The sequence below is a fragment of the Castor canadensis genome, chromosome 14, assembly GCF_047511655.1.
Source record: "Castor canadensis chromosome 14, mCasCan1.hap1v2, whole genome shotgun sequence".
Taxonomy (NCBI): domain Eukaryota; kingdom Metazoa; phylum Chordata; class Mammalia; order Rodentia; family Castoridae; genus Castor; species Castor canadensis.
In genome coordinates, this window is record NC_133399.1 from 64,940,089 (window position 1) to 64,956,765 (window position 16,677).

The window sequence follows — 16,677 nt, forward strand, 5'->3', positions numbered from 1 at the left end:
CATGCACATTTACAGATCTGCTTTTCATCTGGTTTTTGGTGCTTTTTTTTCAGGACTGGGGATTGAATCCAAGGCCTCAAGCATGCTAGGCAAGAATTCTATCACTAAGCTTATAACCCAAGAGGTTATATCTTAACAATACATATACAGTCACTTTTGAACTATTAGTATTGCTCTGAAGTAATTAGCATTGTTTTTTCAGTTCCATTTTTAAAAACTAGTTTTAAAATATTGCTGTTACAATATCCCTGAGTTATAAATATGATTATCTATAACCCTGAAGCAAACTCTGTAAGATAATCATGGCTGAACTATTCTTATTGTTGCTACTTCATTGACAGAGACAGGCTTAAAAGAAAAGAAAATGCCATTCTATTTTAAAATTAAACACAAAAGGAGACTTACTGTAGAGTTAGAAGACAATGACCCCAATTCACAGCGTGAATACTGAAAAGCTGATAAAACACAAGTAGATAAATGAACTAAAAAAATTCTTTGAAAATACCTTACCAAAGACATCTTCTTTTCTTGAAATAAAGAATATGTAACAGCTGCAGACTGGGAGAGTGAGCATTTTTTATTTTTCACTTCCAGACTTTTTTTCTGTTCTTCTTGAGGCTTTGTATTTGAAAAGAGATCTATCTGCGAAAGTAAAATGTTATACAAATTATAAAGTAGCATAAGTAGAACCTCTAAGGAACAAATAGTTTTCGTGGGAAGCTCAAAACAAGTTGAATTATTTTTTTTTACATATTAACTTAAAAAGGTAAAGTAAGCTAGAGAGCATAAATTTTAATAAAATATTTATAATAACAAACTTTCCTAGTCTTTAGTCAATAAGGAAAGAATAAAAAGGAACTGCAAAGTGAATCACTCTGTCTCTAAATTAATCCCCTAATCCTCAAGAAGTGAACACTGAATGAATGAATAGAATCAATTTTCAAAATCAGACACTATACTTATGAAAGTGGGTAATATAAAGATAGATATCCTAACTATATCTCTCTATATATGTGTATACATACATATATGCATATATGCAATACACACACATATAAAGATACATCACAATGACCTTTAAGCATTATGTAAAATCTTAAATTTGCTTCAAGAGATGTTTAAAAGAAAAAAAAGGTGCCAGTGGTTCATGCCTATAATCTTAGCTACTTAGAAGGCTAAGATCTGGAGGATCATAGTCCATGAAATCCCATTTCCAAAATAACCAGAACAAACTGGAGTGAGATGTGACTCATGTGGTCAAGTGCCTCCTTTGCAAGCATGAAGCCTGAGTTCAAACCCTGGTCACACACATAAAAAAACAAAAACAAAACCAGCATACTGCATATTTTGTCATAACAAAACCAGCAACAAGACAGTTTAATAATTTAAAGAGTCAAGTCTCAATGAATAACACTGGCACCATCTTGATATGGTCATTATAGTCTGCTATATTATGTACAGATTTGAGGAGGAATATTTATGAGCCTTTCTTTGGATAAGAAATTTACTTTGTTTCCAAATATCATGTGCTTTAGTGAATTCAATTAAAAAAATTGTTAGGTGAGTTTTGGCTTAATACTATTTGTTGAGAAATATAAATGTTTCTTTGACTTTTTTCCTTATTACATATATGACAACTAATTTTAGAATTTGAATTACCTGGCCCAAGGAAATAAAATGTGTTTTCCAAACCTTTTTGGGATTTCATTTTGCATACAGAATCTCACAGCTATATTCCCACATGAACACAAAAGAGAATTTCAACCAAATAACCCTAAGGGTAGGGATTTGGTGTTCTGGGCATATAAATTTAAATAAAACAGGGCCAGTTGCCATATGTTTCTATTTCTATTTTAAAGCTTCAGGATAACTGCTTTGTGCAGTTTTTAGAAAGCATGCATCAAGACAGAACAGTACTTTCTAGGGAAACTGAGCTGGCTGCTCCAATTGGTTCCCAGACTGGCATTTTCTTATTCTAGGCTGGGGTTTCAGAACACATCCTTGCATTCTGAAAAATCTGATGTGTCTTGTTACAGAATAGTTGTGTGTTGGGGAGTAACTGCATTATTCATCTCTCAACTTGCTTTAATGTATATGTGTGTTTATATAAATATAAGTATATAACTTGGAAAGCAAATTCATTAATTTATCACTGAAAGGTTTCACTTTGCTCAACCACTGCAATCTGTCCTAAAGAAAAGCTATATGGAAAGCCAGCCTACCTGAAAGTTGCTTAGCTTAGAACATAGCAGGAACTTCTGACAATGTCTTCTTAGTCTCTTAGTAACAAAGGTAGGTGAGTCTTGCCAATTAAACTATAATGTTCAAAACCTGTTAGCCAAAATGTCTTCAGATCCATAAAGTGCTTGAGTAGGCTTTATGCCTTTCCTATGTTCCCATGACCACTGTGTTCACAAATACTTTTAACAACATAGATTATAATTTGATTAGACTTTTGCTTACTACAATCCCATTCTAACCCAATGTTACTGAGATAAAAACTTTGGATTATTTTTCTGAGTGTCTTGGATATTTGTAAATTCTTCAGTTGCACATTTACAGATGATATACTAATGGACTTTCTCTGTCTGAGCCTGGGGTCTTTGTCTTGCAATTTCAAAGAATGAAATGATGGACAACAGTGAGCAAAGTGGGAAAGTTTATTGAGGAAAGAAAGCAAAGAGCAGAGCTCCCACAGCTGGGAGGGGTCCCAAGAAAGGGTTGGAGAGGGTCACCCCCTAGCAGGTCTTTGTCTAGTGGCTTATACTGTTGCAAGAAAAAAATTTCAGACAAAGACATCCTGGCAACCATTCAGATTGCCTTCTTGGGTCAACCAGGCATGTGCATGCTTTATTTATGTTTCTTGTCCTATCAGGTTTCTGATCATGTGTCAGACAATGGCTAGGATTTCCTGAAGAGTTTTGGCCACATTCCTCTAAATGAGTGAGTCATGTGTCATGTAGTCAACATGCCTATTACTTTTCCAACAGAAACTGTGGGAGCCTCCATGCCTATTGCTTTCTCCCAGAGACCCTTGGGGAGGGGGGTCTCCATGACTATTATTTGCCACAGAGACCTCAGGAATCTTCATACCTGTTGCTTTCTCACAGAAACCTGGGGCTTCTCATGCCTGTTGTTTTCCAGACACCTTGGAACACAAATGTCTTGTAGGTTTTGATTTATCACCAAGGGCCGTGCCCTAATTGCCTGTTTTCTCTACCTCTTAACCTGTTTCAATATCATTTTATCCTAGAAATCTTAAAACTTTTATGGATTTGCCAGTGTAACTTATAAGAAGGGAGGGTAGAAAACAAAAAAAAGAGGACATCTTAATGGGTTTAATACCCATGTCATAATTATAATATTACTTTTCAATATTTATTTATTTATTTAGAGATGGGATCTCACAGTGTTACCCAAGGTAAGTCTTAAACTCATGGGCTCAAGGATCCTCCTGCCTTAGCCACCCGAGTATTTGGAACTATGTACCACTATGCCTAACTCCTATTTATAACTTCAGATTTGTATTATGGTAATATTCAAGATCTATTTTAAAATCTGAAGCAAATATATTAAAAGCTAATTAAAAGTAGTAAATAACAAACTGGCTTAATAAAAATGAATGGTGGTTTATTTCTTTAATAAATGGCTTCAATCTGCAGAATAATCCAGGCATAATACCTAACTATAGAAACAGAGCAGTCATTTTCTCAGTACAGAAGGTTCAGAAAGCCTTTTTATTTCTACCCTTTGGGGCATTTACCTTTTTATCATACTTTAGTTTCCTCATTTGAAGGGGAGTTGGGTGGAATAACTCATTCATTATTAAATAATACCACTAATTCATGAAATAAGATATGACCATCAAGTGCCCAAAGAGAAAGCTTATTCAATTATCACAAATAGGATATTCTTCATCAAATCATTAAGACACTATAATTTCATTTTCAAAATACCTAATAGGAAATGTAAGGAATTTTCACAAGAACTCTTGAATAAAAATATGAAAAAGAAAATTTAAAGTTGCTAAAGACATTCTATTCCAAAAAAGGAAATGCTACATACAAAAAACAGAGAAGTTTTCTACCTAGAGTTGGAGAATGATTTTCCTAAAGCAGGACCCAACTATGCATGCCCAAAGCTTACAAAGGAAGACAGTCCCTACCTACTGCCTTGGGTGGTTTGAACTCTTCCAGCCTTTTCCTTGTATGGGGAAGTAAGCATAATTTCCACTGAGTAGGTGAGGAAATGGAGACCAGGAGAAGTTAAGGAACATGTTCCAGTTGACAAGATAAACTATGAAAGACTTGAAATCCAGATTCCATTACTCCAGAGTCCAGAAGTCTTTCTACAACCTCAAGGGGTCTCACCTTTTGGGCTGAAGTATATTTTGTGGTATACATGTGGATTTTTAAAGAACAACCCTTGTGGAAATAGTCGTTTATAGTACAATAAGAAATAATGAAGGGATATGAAGAAAACACTATGAAAACTAAAGAGAATAAAATGAAATCTACTTAATATCGAAAGGCAGCACTACTGGAAGGTGAAGGTAATTAGGGAATATGCAAATCAATAAGAAAGACACAATGGCTGAGTTCCTTATCAACTAACAGCAAAGATAGTAGTGTGGCTTTAATTTCTAACTACCACATTTGAGAGTAAGTTAGAATTTATCAACCAAAAGTATGACACTAATTTGAATTTAAAATTAAAACTTCATAATGAAATAGCTGTTAGCTGTTTTTTACAACTTCTTATCATCTTCAAAAGTAGATTAAAAAAAAAAAGCATGGTGGCACATCCCTGTAATCCCAGCTCTGGGGAGGGTGACACAGGAAAATGGAGAGTTCAAGGCCAGCTTTGGATACTTAGTGAAGACTATCTCTGAAAAAAACCTCCCAAATAACAACAACAAAAAGTAGATAACTAGTACTTTTTAAAAATTTTTTTACATCTACTGTAAAAACAATCTGAATTCATTTTCTAAGTGTCTGGTAAGAAAATGCAAATAAAGGGGAAAATGTTGCTTTTTACAACAGTCAAAAAAAAAAAAGGTTATTCTCCAAGAACTTCTACAAACCACAGTATTTTACCTGAAGATTATTTACTTGGCAGAAATGATTGACGACTTCTAACAGTGGGGCCAACATAGTAGCTTTGCCTTCAGAAACACCATCGATCTGTTTTACATTTTCAACAGTAGTTGGTCTGTCATTAAAAAAAGAGAGAGAGAGATCAAGAAAACACTGAGGCACTATCACTCCAGCAACACAGGTGATAATCAGCTTCATACTGTATTCAGTAAATGTATATTTTCCCACAATCGAAAACAATGTACTATATAAGCAGTCATGTCTTATAATTTCTTTGCTTTTCTCTACTTAAATATTTGCTATTTTAACAATCAATAAATAAAACCACCTCCATCATCACAAAAACACAGCACCTATTTTAATTGGTAAATAGGCCATTATAAGAAAGGAGCAGGCTAACATCTTACATCTACTCTATTGCGGATATTATTATTACTTATAGAAATTAAAATGGAAACTCTGAAGCTCTGAAGACTACTAAGAGAGAGTCTAACAAACTCTCAGAAGAAAGTCTCATTCACTAGTAGCTTGGGCTACCAGTGTGTTTAAATTTTTTAATGATTTTATTATGATGCAAACTGTATGCTGGTTTTTTAATACTTAAACAGTGGTCTACTGAATGATGCAGCTCCTTACTTTATATTGTGTCAAATACCTAAGACTGTATGACATTTCCTTTCTAAAACTCAGCCAATCTAATGAGTTTTTTTCCTTAATTATCTTCTCTGAAAAATATTTAAGTGTGGTCTTAGAATGCTTATTTTTTAACAAAACAATTATTGACAGATATAAGCACTGTGTAATATCATTATGATATCCTGCACTAAAGAAACATCTATTGAATGACATTTGGAAACAGAAATAAGCCAGGTATGGAGGTACATGCCTGTAATCCCAACTATGCAGGAAGCATAGATAAGGGAATCACCATACAAGCTGGCCCTGGGCAAAACTGAGACCCTATCTGAAAATTAACTGACGCATAAAAAGGACTGGGGGTGTAGCTCAAGTATAGAGCACCTGCCTAGCAAGCTTCAGGCCCTGAGCTCAAACTAGTACCACAGGGGGAAAATTAAGGGGCTGTGGGGGAGGCAGGGCTTAGGGGAGGTAGATTACTCAAGTCAAGTGGTAGAGCACTTCCCTAACATGGGTGAGACCATGGGTTCAACCCTTAATACCAGAGGAGGAAAAAAGAAATCCCAGAAACAATAAAAGAAGCACAAAGACAAACACAATTACCTAATACCTATTCTTTGGAAATGGACAGATTTGAATTCTAAGCTAAAGAAGTTGAGATGATGAGAAACCATTTGAATAGAAGTTTAACATGATAAAGGAAGATTAATTTCTCTAATATCAGATGAAACAAGAGAGACTGAAGAGTGATCAGTTAGAGGCTTCTGCAACAGGTGAAGGGTAAACAAGCTAAACTAACAGGGTATCATTAAGAGGAGGCAGAAAGGCAATAAATAGATATACACAAAAGCATTTAAGTGAAAACTATTTAAATAAGGAAGAAGGAGATATATGTTAAAGGAGTGAAAATAGTAACAGGTTTAAACACGTGTGATTAGAAACATGGTAGTGTAACTAAATAAAATGAGGAATACAGAGAGCAAAGGTTTGGCATGTGGATGAAATTCATGTATATGTGAATGGATAATGGTTTGGTTTTATATATACTGAACCTGACTGCTGAAAACAGCTGGTTTCACTCATCTAGTAGAAATGTGATCCGAAACCTAAGCCAAGATCAGCATGGCCGCACAGAAGGTTTGTTGGAAGTCACCCCACAGACATGAGAGTTGAAGCCATGACCACTGTTGTTACTTAATGATACACTTTACAAATCCATCATGTCAGAATATAAAAGTTTACCTCATTTTGGCCATATCCACCAGTATCCTATTTGTTGCCAGAACAGCTGGAGGAATATCCATTTTACTTGCATGTTTCTGCCTAGCTTCTACCAATTTCCCATATAACACAGTCTGGAAAAAAAACCAAACAAACAAATCAACACTTTTAAACTGTACTTCGAAAATTTCAGTATTTATTTTTAGAGCTTCAGATATTACATTTTCCTTTAAAATGAAAATAAACTTAACTCTATCTCAGATTCGTAGCTAAAGAATAATTTTTGAAATACTGGCAACAGAATTTTGAGCATTTAAAGAATACTAACTACCTTTTCATAAACTAATTACCGTTTTACAAAAGGCTTACCTGAGCCTCTTGCTCTTGGGATGAAATAGCGTGTTCTGAGAAACTGTAAGATTCTCTTGGTGACTGAATCATGACACTAAATATTTAAAACAAAGTAATAATGAAAGATTTGCTTTCTACTACTTTACTTTTTATTTTGCCTCTAAAATGAAACTATCTTTCAAGTCATTGTTAACATTTATTCTTTACAGTAAGATCATTTGTTACTTAAATGACAACAGTCCAGACTTTAAGCATTTGAATCAAATACATCCATGATAATAAAGTTAAGACTGCAATTTTTGACAGAAAATACTCCATATCCAAATTGAAGATAACAGTCTTTTAACCAACAGAGATACAATCTATGATTCTGCTGTGAAATTATTGATTTTTGGTTGTTAGGGAACATTAGCAAAGAATTTACCAAAATCATTCATAACTTTCTTCAAAATCAAAGAAGAATATTTAATGGCATGTTCAACTACATGAGATTCAAATTTCAGTGTCCATAAATAAAATTTTGTTGGAATACAGCTAAATTCACTCTATTACATATTATCTATGGCTATTTTGAGATTACAACACCAAAGTTAAGCAGTTAGGAGAGGCTTTAGCCCTCAATGCTTAAAATATTTACATGGTGCCTCACGTCTATAATCTCAACACTTGGAAAGTAATCATAATCCAAGGCTGGCTCCAGACCAAAAAGATTGAGACTCTATCTGAAAAAGAACTAGAAGCAAAAAAAAAAAAAAAGGTATAGCATTGCCTAGCAGGCCAGAGGCCCTGAGTTCAAAACCCCATACAACTACCACTCCCAATTTCCAATCTGATTCTTTAAAGTCTAAATTAGAATTCTGATACTGTCACTCTTCTGAAAATACTTCCTTAGCGCCCAAATGCTTTTGTGGTCAAGTTGTGTGCTTGGAAGAAACTGGTTATTCCGGACATGTTCTCTAGGGTTCAAGTTTACTACATCCTGGATTGCTATCAAGGAGGGTAATCTCTAGCCATCCTGTTGAGTTCCTCAATCCTGTCATACCTCCTCTTGCTTTCAGTTTATTGTATATGGATGAATTATGACTTAGAATAATTCCCCTCACATCAGTTAGCTAACTTCTACTTAAGGCTTAACTATCATTTCTTCTGGAAAGCCCTGCTTAAGCCTCTATTGCTTCCAAAATATTATAACCTGGCTTGTAGTTTTATGTTCCCTTCCCTGTAGAACCCACTTGAGTACTAAGTCTTTCAAGGCCAGTGACTATGGCTCTAATATTCCCCACTGAACCCCAATGCCTAAATTGGTGCCTGGAACTAAGAAGCAGGCTAGTAAAAACAGAGTAAATGTATGGGAGGTGGTGGTGGTAGTTGCTTCTTGTGGCACTGGATTTGAACTAGGGACTCATCCTTGCTAGGCAAGGGCTCTATCTACTCAAGCCACACCTCTAGCCCTTTTTGCTTTAGCTAATTTTCAGATAGTGTCTCCCCTTTTTTTTGAAAATGAGTGGACTATGTATTTCATACAAACATAGATCTGAAAGCCAGTTCTGCCATTAGCTATCCACTTGTGAACAACTTAAGTCACCATCCTAACCCTGGGTATCTTACACTATAGAACAGAGATAAATAATAGTAGCTAACTCATAGGTTGCTGTAAGAATCTAGTGAAACTTTTACATATGAAGTGCTGAGCATTTGACATAGAACATGGCAAACAGTAATACCCAAAAGTGCTAGATAATAAATTAATACTAAAACAATTGCTATATGGGTCTGCTTTAATGATTACAGTCCTGGAAGACTGTGATTTAACCTTAAAGTTTTGTCAATCAAACAGCCCAACATCTGATAGGTCTTTAAGAAAGAAAAACAGAGAAAACTAATAATGTAAAAAAATACAGAAAATAAAAATCGGAAGCTCTGTACCTTTTATTAGAAATGTTATTTCCAGAAGAAATTTTCTCAAGTGCTTTGTAAAAATACATCTTCTCCAAGTTAGATTGCTTTCCAACATATAAAGGTCCATTAAAAAAAAAGTTTCAAAAACTATTTAAATGTGAAGAAATAGGATACAAGATCTTACAACAGCAATTTTTCTTCTGACTAACAAGGTCATCAAATAAATCAACTGAAAATAAGGTCGTGAATTATCAACTCTTAGATTCTAAAGACTGTTAGAAATATAACCCAATGTCCCATTCCCCCCAAAACTATAAATATAAATGATCAAAAGAATATTCTTGGACACAGTAAGAGCCCAAATTATATAACTGACTTATAACTCTGCATACTTTAATAAAGCAGAAAAAGCACAACAGAAATTTTAATTCTCCATTTTCCATGTTCTAATTGGCTAAAGTCTGCCTATGGGTAAAAACTAATCCTATAACAGTTACCTAAGATCCTAACAAAGAATGTGTATATATGTATGTATGCATGTATGCATGCATGTGTGTGTGTGTGTGTGTGTGTGTGTGTGTACAGCTTTAATGAGAATATTTAGGAATCAGGCTTATTTTTCAATCAACTATAAATATTATATTTAAAACTTCATTTTTTTCCATTTGTACAGAGGTAACGCACTGAATTAAATAAGTAAGGACTTATCTACATGGGTTTGATTACAGAAATTAATAAAAGAATTTTCTAAATAATGAAAAAAAGTTCCTAGCCAAATGAGTAACAAAATAGGCTTAAAAGAATCAAAATAAATTACTTATCTTACACAATTTGTCTACTAGCTTCAGAAATTGTGTATCACATGTTTTATTATTCTATTCATACCACTTCTTTCCAATTTATGATTTTTTAATTGGAGGGGAATTAAAATAAAATATTTTAAAATAGGAAGTGCATCAATGAAGAATGAAATAAATAATGACCATCTTTTCAAAACCAACCTTCTTCACTGCAGTTAATTCAATTGGTATTTGATTAGAGGAATGCTGTTGAATGCCTGCAGATACAGTTTTCGAACTGAAAAATTAAAATTAAATTATCTCCAATGTCAAAATGTAGTTTCCAATCCATGAATAATCATATCCCCTCTAGAAAAGTAAAGTAAGATTATAATCCTTTAAGAACTGACAGTTTTTAAAACTGATTTTTTTTCCCAGAAAAGAAAGAAGTTTGAAAGAAAGAACTGATACATGATTGACAACATGCAAAGGTATGAAAAAGGAGGCATTCAGTGTATTACCTTTCCGCCTTCACATGTAAGAAAGAGACATGGTGTATGAATACAATACTCATCTCAACCCCTAATGTGAAAAAAGCTTTCTAAGTATTACAGTCAGCGACTTCCCATCAATTATCAAAGTGTTATCTTTTACCCATCATTTCCTTTCCCCAAACCGACTAAAGTATGCAAAAACAAACAGGCAACTAATTTTATCTTTGTGGCATCTATAAATTGGTATAATATGAATAACTTAACAGCAACAAAAAAACCAGAAGTTAACAGAAAAAAAAAAAACAAAAAAACAAACCTTGGCAGAAGAAACTTCCTTGGACACAACTGTTCATTAGCTTGAAGGATAAGTCTCTGAGGAGATTCTGTATTGGATTTATCAAGCCAATTTCTACCCTATTGAAAATAAGAATAACCTTAATGCACAGTTAAAAAAACTAAACCAAACAGGTAGATTTCTACAATTCTTACCTTTTTGGTAAGGGTGCAAATCTTTACAAATTTGTTATCCCCAGGAACTTCTACCAAAAATCCTTCAGTAATGAGATGACGGGAAAAGGCCTTCCACCAACTCTCTGTTTGATCCTTGCCAGTGCCAAAAAACTTGTGATGGCGATATTTGTCTGCAAGACGCTGAGAACTCTAAAATTGAAAATAAAAATTAATGAACCTCTAAAAATGCTTATTCAATTAAAACAGGCTAGGTAAAACACAAACCCATCTATTTATCAATAAATTTCAGCTTTAAAAACTGACAGAAAGTTTACGCCCATCCTTCTTGTTTGTGAATACTCAACTCACAAATAAATACGAACGACATCAGAAGTAAACAGTACAGAAACACTCACATATAATTTGGATGCATTTCCCAATGTAAAGTTGGATATGTGTTTGGAATATTTAATCTTTGCAATTTAGACCTTTGATTAACACCGTTAAAAAGTGATTATAACCTATAGCTCAAGTCTAGAACCACGAGTGATCCAATAGTCATGTAACAATTCACAGCCTCCACTACCTGGTTGTTTTTATTGTCTTTGTTCATAATGCATTAAAAGTTTACTAAATCATTTATGATTTAGCTGCTTCACAGCCATGCCAGGAAAAAAAGGTACATATGAAACAGTGGGTGTTTAAAGGTAGCTTTCCTAAGTGAAGGGAGAATTCCTATGAGACTCTTCATAGCCACCAAGTTCTAGAACCATTAGGAAAGTTGGTTTTCCATGTGCAATTCTCTCGTAATGGAGAGTACTCTGCCCACCTAGTCTCGATAAAGTACTGTACCTTTCACTTCATCCTCTTCCTCTTTCACTCAATCTACATATATACTACCATGTGTAGTACATGAATAGAGGCTTCATGGAAAATTACTCCTGTCTAATGTACTTGGGGTGATCATGGTGAACTGTAATTCAAGGGCCACTCTTAACTTCAATCCACTGCAACTTCTGCTGCACAGTTTGGAAAGTCACAAACACTATTTCTCAAACTCCCTTTCAGTGAGGATTCTGGATGTGATTCAAGTTCTGCTAATTAGATGCCTATTTGCATGACAGGCACAAACAGGATGTGAGGCAAGTTTTCTCCTCTAATATTTTTACAAACATGCATGAATATGGAGGGTTTGTGTTTTATGAAAGTTAGCAAAGAACACAGCAAAAATTATTAGCTTTGTTAAGTACAAAGAGATATCCTTTTTAATTGATGAGATTATAACAAACACAGTGTGGGTCTCAGAACAAGCAGACGTTGTTACAGCTCCCTACTCTGTGCAGCAGGGGGTCAGATGTAGCAGCAGCTTCCCCAGTTGACAGATATCTTCTTTATCATCAAAGAGGCAACTGCTTCCTTACTGTACTATTTTGCAATACAATCGTGTCAGTAATAATATGTCATTTAATGCCCTTTCTGTTTAAATTAGCTAGAATGATCATAAGTTTTCTAATATAACTGATGTATTTTAGGTAATATACATATTTCAAAAACATTCATCCCTTGAATATGTCAAGAGATTACTGCATTCTAAAAACTTCAGGATAAAGTGAAATCTAAATTCATCTATACCCCAAGGCAAGTTTAATATTCATCTGTACCCTAATTCAGGTTTAATAATTAATTTCCTTAAAAATCCAGGGATCAACTATAAGACTCTATAAGAATGCACTTGTTTTATTCAATTGATAGAACAGTATGGTCATAGGTTTATCATTTTGGAAAACTAAAAATGCAAATATAAGCATTCTAAAACACATAGAACAAGAAGGACATACTGAAATTCAAAGACAAATTGATTTAATATTTAAAGATCTTCCCAAGCTCTTTCCCTACCTGAAAACAAAGATAAATCACATCATAGATATACATTAATGCACATGACATTTACTACTATTTCTAAGCACAGATTTCCAAAACAGCCTAAATAGGGCTGATCCTTCATGAAATGGGAGCTAGGATGAAACTGGGTCACATACGATAGGTTCCCATCAAAAACACAGGCAGCAATGCCTGGAAACTATGTTGAAAATGTAGATTTCCAACAGGAGTAGTTAACACAGTTTGTAATCTGCTCTCTATGAAATCTTAAGTTAACTAAGCAACGAATTTTAGTATCATGATGATTATAGTTACAAAAAATGTTATTAGAACAAGATTTGAAGAAACAAACATACAGGTACAACATGGCACCTTTTTCCTTATTAACCTATGCTAATCTTCATTGCAGTAGATTTGAATAGAAAGTTTAAAATCAAACATATATTAGTATGAACCAAGACCAAAGTTAATAAAACTATAGTGTACTGGGATACCTGCTAAATGAACACCTTTTACCTGTTATTGCCACCAAACAAACAAAAGTGAGCAATTGTGAGATGATGTACATGTTGCTTTGCTTCATTATGGTAACCATTTTACTACACAGGTACTTTATAACACCATGATGTATACCTTAAGTACAAGTATTACACAATAAATTTTATGTAAAAAAATAAATTTAAGCCAGGTGCAGTGGCTCATCCCTGTAATCCTAGCTTCTGGGGAAGGAGAGATTGGGTGGTTCGAGGTCAGCCTGGGCAAAAAGTTCACAAGGCCCCATCTCAACCAATAAAGGGTGGGTGTGGTGGTGTGTGTGCTTGTCACGCCAACTACACGAGAAGTGTAAATATAAGGATCAGTCCAGGTGGGCCTAAGCATAAATTCAAGATTCTATTAAAAAAATAATTAAAGCAAGAAGAGTGAGGGTGGGGCCCAAGTGGTAGAGCACCTGCATAGCAAGTACAAGGCCCTGAGTTCAGACCCCAGTACCCTCCCCTCAAAAACACTTCTCTGACTATAAAAGAAATGCACATCAAAACTACACTAAGATTTCATCTCACCCAAGTTAGAATGGCTATCTTGAAAGGTAAAAAACAACAACAAATGTGGCCAGGATTAAACAAAATGGAACCCTTATATACTGTGGGTGGGAATGCAAATTAGTACAACCATTATGGAAAGCAGTATGGAGAGTCCTCAAAAAGCTAAAGATAGAACTGCCATATGATCCAGAGATATCATTCCTAGGCATCCAAAGGAATGTAAATCAGGCACACTGATTTTTATTGCAACACTGTTCACAATAGCCAAGCTATGGAAAACAACCCAGATGCCCTACAACTGATGAGTGGATCAAGAAAATGTATGTACATACAATGGAGTTTTATTCAGCCATAGAAGAATGACACCATGGGATTTGAAGGTAAATGGATACAACTGGAGGACATCATGTTAAGTGAAGTAAGCCAGGTTCAGAAAGACAAAGGCTGCATGTTTTCTCTCATATGTGGTAGATCAAAAAGATAAATATATACATAAAACAAACATGGTCATATACAAACTTATAAGTAGAATATGGCTGTAACAGTGGAACTACTCTAATGGAACTCAGGGAAGGAGGGAAAGGAAAAGAATGATAGAACATCAACAATATAATAAAACTAACATCTGTGAAGGTAGAGGATATAAGGATGTATATTGAAAGCTATTAAAAAGGGGGGATGGGAGGTTAAAGGGTAAGGGAGAATAATGGAAGGGGTTGAACGGTCCAAAGTAAAGTATACCCATAGCAGGCATACACTGAGAAGCCCCTTTGAACATCAACTTAAAATCCTAATAATGAAAGACGGGACTGTAAAATAGGTGTGGGGGGGTATTTGCGAGGGAGGGAGGGTGAAAGAAGGAGATTAAGGTGAGGGAGTATGGTTGATGGATTTCATATACTTATATGAAATAGAACAAAGAAATATCTTGCCGTGGGGCAGGGAGGGGATCGAGGGGAAGAGATGGTGGGGGCAATCTAACCAATGTACAGTATAAGCTTATTTTGAACTGGCACAATGAATCCTCCCATACAACGAACATATCCTAATGAAAATTTTTTTTAAATCACAGAATTTCCAGGCTAGAAGGACAGATGTAGTGGTTTCATAGTCATTTTTAACTCATATTGCTAACAAATAATAAGTCAAAGATGTTGATAATAGCCTAATGTTCCACTATGAATTTGCACTATCACTAGGATTAGAACACAGGCCCCCAGACAACTGCTTAACACTTTATTGGGATTGTGTGTCTGCATACACACACACAAACAAAACTACATATATATATATTATATATATAATATAATATAATATATATATAATATTTTATATACATATATATATATATATATATACACACATATATGTGTATATATATACAGGCTTTTGAGCTCCTTTACCTAGGTTCAAGTCATAGCTCTGCCACTGCCTCACCTGACATATAATTCAAGTATTTTAACAGTTTCTATCTCTTGGGGGCTATTGTGAAGATTGAGTAACTGGGACAAAGCCTGGCTTAGTAATATTAACTTTGTGTTTACTAGTTAACGGCTGGTTCTTTGACTCAATCTGAATTTCTTAACCTCACAGTATTTAGTCAGTTTTCCCTGGAACACTTGCTAATAGTCCTATATATCTGCTGGACGCTTACCTTTGCAGTAGGAGATTCTCTTGCTTGGAAACTAATAACACTAAAGGTATTAAGTTGTCCAACTAGCACTTATCTGCACTCTAGAAACTAAAAATCACTCTCCTCGCTTTTCCATTCCTAAGCAGAAAAAACCTGAAGTGAATGTGCACACTTACTTGTATGAGGCAATGAGGCTTTTTCTAATTACTAGAGGTAACTGTCTCTTTGTAATCATTGCAATACTGTATAAAATTTACATTACCTTGTTACCATGGTAATCACCATGCAGAAAATGAAATATCTTTGCTCTTTTATACAGTGCATCTTTGCTTTAAAGGAATCATATTCCCTTTCAACTAGAAACACAAATTGAACCAAGCAACATTTTAAAAAAGAACAGAATTAAAACAGAATACTCCAAGGATTTTCAATAAATGTTCAATTATCTCTCACTCTGAGCAAATGATCCTCTATTAACTGTGTAAGTGTGCCAGTTAACTTAACTTTCTAGGTTATCCACCAGTGGAGCAAAACTCCTAGGATGATAAGAGACGCTGTGGAGCTGTAGAGAGAATACAGCGATTTAGATATTGGCTTTTATGGAAGACACAACTTTATACACACCTCACTTATCAACCAACCACAAACCTTCATTCTATAAGCTCTAGATTATTTGCTTTAAAAATACAAATTTAAAACTACAGATAACGGCAGAATAAACAGAAAAAGGCACTAGGCTAAGAGTCAGAAAAGCTGCTCACTAGTATTGATTCTGACACAAAGTAACAAGTAGGACCTACACCAGGTCATTTAACTTTCATTTTACCTCAGTTTCAATTACAGTAAAGAAAGGTAATAGGGCTGAAGAGTCTTTCTGCCTCTTTTAGCCCCAAGAGCCTATAGTTCTATAGGACATAAACTCAAAAAGGGAAATTTTCAACTTAGTGTTTTCCTTTAAAAATCAGGTTGGAAAAACAAGGGTCAACAAAACTGATATATCATGGACTGCAGAGGTCTACAAATTTAATGAGCAAGGTCAAGAATAAAGAAAACTAACTGGCTAGAATACACCACCCAAAGTATAGATTTCTGATAAAAAGCAAAATCTTTGTACCAGTATCTGATAAGAGGAGGGGGGAAAAAAACCTTGTTTTTTCTCCAAATTAACTTCTTTAAGAATCAAAATGTTTCTTA

At 34.6% G+C, this 16,677-nt stretch overlaps 1 protein-coding gene across 8 annotated transcripts in view; it reads right to left on the reverse strand.

The window, feature by feature from the left end:
- Wrn (WRN RecQ like helicase) overlaps positions 1 to 16,677 on the reverse strand; it is a 131,509-nt gene that overhangs the window by 17,635 nt on the left and 97,197 nt on the right. For all 8 annotated transcript variants that reach the window (XR_012441458.1, XM_074054683.1, XM_074054682.1 and 5 more), the window contains 8 exons: positions 10,966 to 11,136; positions 10,793 to 10,890; positions 10,205 to 10,280; positions 9,231 to 9,307; positions 7,323 to 7,398; positions 6,975 to 7,087; positions 5,097 to 5,211; positions 511 to 642 (listed from right to left, as the gene is read on the reverse strand). Coding sequence is in view for 7 of the 8 variants with exons in the window: in XM_074054683.1 (XP_073910784.1) it covers positions 511 to 642; positions 5,097 to 5,211; positions 6,975 to 7,087; positions 7,323 to 7,398; positions 9,231 to 9,307; positions 10,205 to 10,280; positions 10,793 to 10,890; positions 10,966 to 11,136 (858 nt within the window). In the remaining variant the exon portion in view is untranslated. The remainder of the gene's footprint in view (positions 1 to 510; positions 643 to 5,096; positions 5,212 to 6,974; positions 7,088 to 7,322; positions 7,399 to 9,230; positions 9,308 to 10,204; positions 10,281 to 10,792; positions 10,891 to 10,965; positions 11,137 to 16,677) is intronic.